Source organism: Protomyctophum bolini (genome assembly GCF_963924005.1).
Source record: "Protomyctophum bolini genome assembly, chromosome: 9".
Lineage (NCBI taxonomy): Eukaryota > Metazoa > Chordata > Actinopteri > Myctophiformes > Myctophidae > Protomyctophum > Protomyctophum bolini.
Window position 1 is genome coordinate 709,644 of NC_137870.1, and position 8,208 is coordinate 717,851.

Below are 8,208 nucleotides of genomic sequence, written 5' to 3' on the forward strand. Positions count from 1 at the left end.
ATGGTCGTACCTGACTCAGTGACCAGTGACAGCTCCATATATGGTCGTACCTGACTCGGTGACCAGTGACAGCTCCAAATATGGTCGTACCTGACTCAGTGACCAGTGACAGCTCCATATATGGTCGTACCTGACTCGGTGACCACCTCCAGATCGATGCCCTCTGGTTGGTCCTCGAACTTCTCCAGCTCCGACAGGGTGGGCTTCACTCCGTCTGTGATCTGTGAACCAATAGAAACACCAGAATGAGACCATGTGATCTGTTAACCGATAGACCAAACGTCCATGGTGACGTGATGACGTCGGGAGGATTAAAGGTAACGGTCCTACTGTATGTATACATGTATGTAATCTGACACCACTGCCGTGTCAGGCACAAGTAAATGGTAAATGGTGCATTTATATAGCGCCTTCATCCAAGGCGCTTTACACACTATGGGCCAAATTAATTAAAAAGAAATACGCCACCGTTACAACTGTGGCGGAAACAGATATCGTATTTATCCGTCCGATCAAGCTACAGTACGCTGAGATGACGCGTTATTCAGAGAGCGGTGTGTACCACAGGTACGCAGGCGTATCGCAGGTGTATGTCATACTGAATGCAACCGGGTGCAAAGTGATCGGAAAAGCACCCGACAACCTCATCTGCATAGATCCACGCCCCATATCGCACCATAAAAGGCTTCAGCAGACAGCAGTTTGGTCTGTCAAAAAAAGAAAAAAGGCTTTGCAGCCGCGGTCACTGCATGAATATAGCCCGCACTCTATTAATGTAATAATTCTACACATGTAGGAGCAGGACAGTTAGGGCTTTTATGTTATGTCGTTTTTGCACCATTGTATATTACCACTGTAGGCTTACTATATATGTACAAACTGACATAAATCCATCAAAGGACACCAAAGGAAATTAAAAGATGTCCAAGCTTACAACGGTGCGTGCTCCGCTGAAGCAATGTAATTATAATTTATTGAATTAAGTTCGGGACCAAGGCGGGTGCTCACTCACACCTTTGCAGAGGTAAAACATAGGCTATCCGATATTTAAAATATCGGATATATGTCAATGCAAAAGTCGTCTTTTGAGAGAGAGCTAGAGAGAGAGAGAGAGAGAGGGGGGGGGGGGAGGGGGGCATGGTTTGCGCGATAAAGAACAGTATAGCCTATACATTCATAAGTGAATAATTATAGGCCTATACCTCGTAGGCCTGGGATCCTCTTGTCCGAACAAATTATAATCCAGTGAGTTTATCCAGTGAGTTAAACTATTCTGTGTGTGGCATCCATGCATGTGATCAATATCAATATACATTATTATAAAGTCTGTCCGTCATGTTTGTGAAGCGCGAGTGGAGGTGAGCTGGCTTCAAACTGTGATATGACTGGCCGACTTTCAAACACGCTGATGCCATTCATTAGGCTAATGTGGTCTTCTATTTTTTATATAGGGCTATATAGCCCTATTCATTTTCCAATGTGAATCGGATCGGCAGCACGCTGCTGTCTGCGTCAAGTTCACGGCCATTTCCATGAATTCCAAATTAATGTGGGAAATCCACGTAAATGCCTTTCCGCTAGCTTCACGTCATGTTATCATCGTAAACGCCGTTGTGAATTTGGCCCATTGTGTGCACATTCACCCATTCACACACACACACACACACACACACTCACACACCGATTGCGGCGGAAGCCATGCAAGGCACCAACCAGCACATCGGGAGCAATTAGGGGTTCAGTGTCTTTGCCCAAGGACACTTCGACATGTAGACAGGAGGAGGAGGAGGAGCCGGGATTCGAACCGCCGACCCACGGATCATTGGACGACCTGCTCTACCTCCTGAGCCACAGTCGCCCTTTGGAAGTAGTCATTACGTCATACGCATCAAACGGCCACATGGACGGAAACTATTACTTGCGCGCTCTGCTTGTGCAAGTAATAATAATAATAATATTAACCCATTCTGACCGGGCACCCATTTTGGTGTTGGCATCATGTTATGCTTTAGCTATTGAAAAATAGCAGATCTACAAGCTCATATCGCGCCACCGAGTGGCGCGATACGAGCTTGTAGGTCTGCTATTTTTGAAAAATCGAAGAACGACTGACATTTTTAGAATCTGATCTCAGGTCAGAATGGGTTCATCAGACCAGTGTGTGTCCAGTGGAAACCTCGTATGAATCTGATCTCAGGTCAGAATGGGTTAATAATAATAATCATCGTCTCACCACAGCCGACATGGCGAAGCTCTTGAACAGGAATCCTTTCCGGCTGTAGCGATTCCCCTCGAAGATCATGAAGTCACCGTCATGACTCACCTCTCCTCCCAGAGACCTGGAAGACATGGAGCGGATTAATACACCTCTCCTCCCAGAGACCTGGAAGACATGGAGCGGATTAATACACCTCTCCTCCCAGAGACCTGGAAGACATGGAGCGGATTAATACACCTGTCCTCCCAGAGACCTGGAAGACATGGAGCGGATTAATACACCTGTCCTCCCAGAGACCTGGAAGACATGGAGCGGATTAATACACCTCTCCTCCCAGAGACCTGGAAGACATGGAGCGGATTAATACACCTCTCCTCCCAGAGACCTGGAAGACATGGAGCGGATTAATACACCTCTCCTCCCAGAGACCTGGAAGACATGGAGCGGATTAATACACCTCTCCTCCCAGAGACCTGGAAGACATGGAGCGGATTAATACACCTCTCCTCCCAGAGACCTGGAAGACATGGAGCGGATTAATACACCTCTCCTCCCAGAGACCTGGAAGACATGGAGCGGATTAATACACCTGTCCTCTCAGAGACCTGGAAGACATGGAGCGGATTAATACACCTCTCCTCCCAGAGACCTGGAAGACATGGAGCGGATTAATACACCTCTCCTCCCAGAGACCTGGAAGACATGGAGCGGATTAATACACCTGTCCTCCCAGAGACCTGGAAGACATGGAGCGGATTAATACACCTGTCCTCCCAGAGACCTGGAAGACATGGAGCGGATTAATACACCTCTCCTCCCAGAGACCTGGAAGACATGGAGCGGATTAATACACCTGTCCTCTCAGAGACCTGGAAGACATGGGCCCTCATTTATCAACCGTGCGTACGCCAAAATATGGGTGCACGCCGAAATTGCCGACATTTTCGACATACAGCTTTACCATAAAGCTTGAAATTGAACTTGACAACGTTCAAATCCCACGTCTGCTCGTGAGCTTGCTTACGCTTGTTTTTCTGTCGTAGAACGGCGGAGCAGCATTGTTTGACCAGCTGAGAGGCTGCCAAAGGCATCGAAACATATGTATTCACTCCTAAAATGTTAATATAAAACTGTGTGTATATGGACTACACATGTAAAAAAAAAGGAATAGACATACAAGATGTGTCTTTGTGTCATATGAAATTTGTAGGAGCTTTCCAACTTTACAATTAAAATCGCGCTTGATTTAAGCCATTTAAACATTGTTTTGCATGAGCGCATACATGTGAGGATTTGGGCTGTCTGTGCTGGAATATTTCCATGACGTTGGAAAGTAGCCTATAGTGCAATGCAGCTGCGGAGAGTCCCAACATGCATGGGTAGCCTATATACTGTACTGTAGCCTAATCTACAGCAGGCCAACAATGTCTTTCTGGAGTTACGGTATATGCAATCTCCTCCTCGTTTAATAAACCTGACGTGTCACTGGAATGTCAAATGTGCCGTGCCAGCCCAGCGCAAGTGCATGGGAACCGCATCGGCGATATAGGCTAACCCAGCCAGTCAGCCCACCACCACCAGTACCATATATGTTGGCTGCACATTAATATAATTGACAGTTGACAGTCCAACGGACCACAGTGATAGAGAGAGACAGACAGACAGGACAGGAGGAGCACCTGCAAAACAGCAGCGTGTGTGTGTGCCTATTTGTTATTTAATTATGGTTCAGGTTCAGGTTTTCGTTCACCAATATATCTTGTTGTATATTAAATTAAAAATACTTTAATAATTTAATATACAACTAACAACACACAGTGACAGTTGCTTGCAAATTGCGATATGTGCGTGCGTGCGTGGCGTGCACATGAGGCGGGCAGCAATAAGGGAAGCGAAGCGAGAGGAGAAACAGACAGCTTTATTTAATGTGTCATGTAGGTGCGTGCGTGCATGACAGCAAGGCATGCGAGGTGAGAGGGAAACAGACAGGGTAGGCCTACAACTTTATTTAATTCATGCAGGTGTTCGTTTTTTATTTATTCAACAACACACCAGTTAGTTGGGCAGCTTGCAAGTTGCGTGTGCGTGCTGTGCGTCTGTGCGTGTGTATGAGAGAGGGGGGTGAGGCGGGCAGAAGCAAGGCACAGGAGAAACCTATTTTTTCATGTTACCATGGTTTCAGGAAACGTATTGCCGTTTTCAAGTCGCAAAAACGAGGGCGAGGCTTGATTTCATAGGGCGTGCCAGATAGATTTCAGCCGTCACATTTATTAACGTCAGAACGAAATGAAGGAAGGATCAGCTGTTTGCGATCACTTTATAAATGCCGTGGCGACGTGGGTGTACTACGAAACCTGCACTCCAATCTGTGGCAGATTTTACACTCTATTGATAAATGAGGGCCATGGAACGGATTAATACACCCGTCCTCCCAGAGACCTGGAAGACATGGAGCGGTGTGTGTTTGTGCGCGTATGTACATACCTGATCTTCTCAGCATCAAACAGCCTCTGTGCAGGTCTCTTGAACTTCTTCCTTTTGGCAAACCAGTCTTTCTACAACACACACACACACACACACACACACACACACACACACACACACACACACACACACACACACACACACACACACACACACACACACACACACACACACACACACACACACACACACACACACACACACACACACACACACACACACACACACACACACACACACACACACACACACACACACACACACACACACACACACACACACACACACGACAATCAGAGAATATCTAGCATACCGCCATTTCTCTTTCTAGTGGAGTTTGTGTGCGTTTAAAAAAAAACCCACAGTGAAAGCATGTTCTACAACAGTGTTAACTATCCGGAGGAAACCACCTAACTCCATGGTTTAGGTTTTTAAAAGTATTAAAGGGTGCTTGGGACAAAACCACCTAACTCCATGGTTTAGGTTTTTAAAAGTATTAAAGGGTGCTTGGGACAAAACCACCTAACTCCATGGTTTAGGTTTTTAAAAGTATTAAAGGGTGCTTGGGACAAAACCACCTAACTCCATGGTTTAGGTTTTAAAAGTATTAAAGGGATCGTGACATTTAAAACACATTTTTGTAGATATTTTGCGTGTTTTGGCTTTTCTTGACATCAATTTCACCAAAAAAAACCCAAATTTGAACATTCAGTGTATTCTCCGCTGTCTGGACTTTTGTGAATAATTATGCAAATATGACTCGTGGCTTGGACGGCGGAGGCCTACGTAATGTAACGCTAAACCCCGCCCCCTCTCCTCTGCTCCCTGTCTACCAATTCTACTACCCGCCCCCCTCCTCCTCATCCCCGCCCCTCTCCTCTCCTCCACCTGCTCTCCTCTCTTCTTCCTCATTCTGTCCGCGACTTTGTTTCAGTATAATAATAATAATAATGGCTTCTAGAGAAAAAGCAATCTGCTCCGTTGTCGGCTGTGTCAATCAACACAAGTCCTTGCACTTTCCACCAACTGGCCTAGATGAAGATTCACGCTCTAGGTGGATGCATTTTATTTTTGACGGTAACGTTCCAACCAAGTTGTCAAAGAAGGGACTCTTGGTGTGCGCACATCATTTCACCCCAGAAAGTTTTTCAAATCTCGGACAAGTTCAGAGTGGATTTGCAACCAAACTTTTTATGAACCCAGGAGCAATACCAAGCATTCGTGTCCCAATCCCAACTATAAGTATTTATACTGCAATGATTTGTGTTAAATTGTTGTGCAGTACTATTTGAGTGGACTCACAATAAAAAATCAATCGCCTGCAGCACTCCGAAATGCTTCATGGTAGCCTACTTTTAATTTATAGTGAATCACTGCCACTACCCGCATTAGCTGTGTGTTTGACTATTATTAATCTTTGATTCGTGGCGTGCACCAGCTGTTGTAGATTGCATGTGCTCATTATTGTTCTTGTAATGCGATACAGTGGAATAGCGCGCAGCCAACGCTCGTGTGATATAATCCACGTTAAAAGTATGGCGAATAATGATAGGCTATAGTCATTGAGTATGATATCGATGACGATGACATTACACAAGTTTATGTCGACGTGGTCGTGGGGTGAGATATTGCAGGAGTTTCATAGGCGCGTTCGGAAATAGCGCACTAAGCCCACTGGCACTGTGCAATGCAAACTAATAGCGAGTGCGCTCCGGTGCGGTATTTCCGAACGTGCCTTATTTGTTTACCAACTGTTGCTCGTACGATGACGTTGAATAGAGAATACATGTTACAAAGGGAGTCTACCAACGCGCCTCAAGCCTAAAACGGCTGATCCGGTGCTTCACAGGTGCAGGGACATCAAAGTTGCAAAAGGAGAGGAGACTGGAGCAACACGGACATTTTGAGCCTTTTACGTTTCGACCTTGCGGACGGTCTTCATCAGAGTGGACTCTGATGAAGACCGCAAGGTCGAAACGTTAGTCGTTTTGTATACTCAGCACCTTAATAAAAGGCTCTAAATGTCCGTGTTGCTCCAGTCTCCTCTCCTTTTGCAGCAGAGAATACATGTTGTTGTCCATCCCCTCAGTACATACATGCAGTGATAGTCTTATTATAAATAACATTTTATATAAACTATAAACAAATAGTTATAAAAGGAGAAGAAGTTGCGTGCGTTGGCACTGGCAGCGTTGCTATGGCTGAGATGCTGTGAACTTGTAAAGGAAAAAAAAAAGAACAGTCCCTTTCTCTGAGGGGGGCGGAGAGGTATGGAGGGCTTGAGGGGTGGGGGGGGCGGAGCTGGGTAGTGATTGACAGGAAAGGGGGAATTACCGACATCTACAGGCTAAAATAATGTATTTTTCTATGCCTTCTCAGGATGCATATTACATACACACAAAAACTCCTGGCAAGAAATACTGGAGTGTTCAAAAAAAGTTCAAACTTTTTAGACACGTTTGAAGGACCATGGCCAAGACTTTTAATGTTGTTAAAATTATGTTAAAAATAATGTCATAATGCCTTTAAAGGGTGCTTGGGCTTGAACTCAATGTGGATAAGACACAGATACTCTCTTATAATTACAAGCCCTCAAAGGAAACAAGAGAGCTTCACCCTTTCAATTGGAACTCTAAATCAATTAATTATCTGGGAATAAGGTTGACTAAGGACCTAAACTCTATGAAGCAAATTATCAACCCATAATCACACAAATTAAAAAAGATATAGAGAGATGCTCTCTGTCACCCTAGGACTTAAAGGACAACTTTAGTTTTTTTCAACCAAGGTTCATGTTTTAGTTTGTTATTACCGGTAGATAAAAGTAAAAGATGAGTGTTAATCTTTTTAGTTTTTTCATTTGCTGCTTTCTTTCGTTTTAGGGAATTTAGCTGTTTTTGACAGGGGGGGCGGGGGCATTCGAGCATGGGTCTAAATATGTATTTTTTAACACAATTTTATGGTGATTTCTTTTTTTATGGTTTACTATAGTCCTAATAAACGTCAGGAAATCACATCTGGCCACAGAAGATCACAGGATCTACTGAATGTGAAGGTAGCCTACTGGGGGAAGGCTTATACTGTGTGTATAGGCTCAATATGTCAGTTTGTCACATTCAATAGATCCCGTGATCTTTTGTGGCCAGATGTAATTTCCTGGAGTTTATTAGGACTATAGTAAACCATAAAAAAATAAATCACCATAAAATGGTGTTAAAAAAATACATATTTAGCCCCATGCTCGAATGCCCCCGCCCCCCTGTCAAAAACAGCTAAAATCCCTAAAACGAAAGAAAGCAGCAAATGAAACCTTTTAGTTTCTCTAATAACCTAAAACATGAACCTTGGTTGAAAAAAACTAAAGTTATCCTTTAAGTTCTAGAATAGAAGCAGTCAAGATGAATGTATTACCTAATAGGATATTGTATTTCTTTCAGTCTCTACCAGTGGATGTGCCTGACAAACAGTTTTGTGAATGGGACAAAATGATATCTAGATTTATCTGG

The 8,208-nt window shown here is 44.2% G+C and overlaps 1 protein-coding gene across 2 annotated transcripts in view; it reads right to left on the minus strand.

Annotated features, from left to right (window-relative positions):
• Window positions 1-8,208, minus strand: part of supt5h (SPT5 homolog, DSIF elongation factor subunit) — a 55,227-nt gene that overhangs the window by 25,975 nt on the left and 21,044 nt on the right. For both annotated transcript variants that reach the window (XM_080771571.1, XM_080771570.1), the window contains 3 exons: window positions 4,703-4,773; window positions 2,234-2,339; window positions 131-221 (listed from right to left, as the gene is read on the minus strand). In XM_080771571.1, the coding sequence (XP_080627697.1) occupies window positions 131-221; window positions 2,234-2,339; window positions 4,703-4,773 (268 nt within the window). The remainder of the gene's footprint in view (window positions 1-130; window positions 222-2,233; window positions 2,340-4,702; window positions 4,774-8,208) is intronic.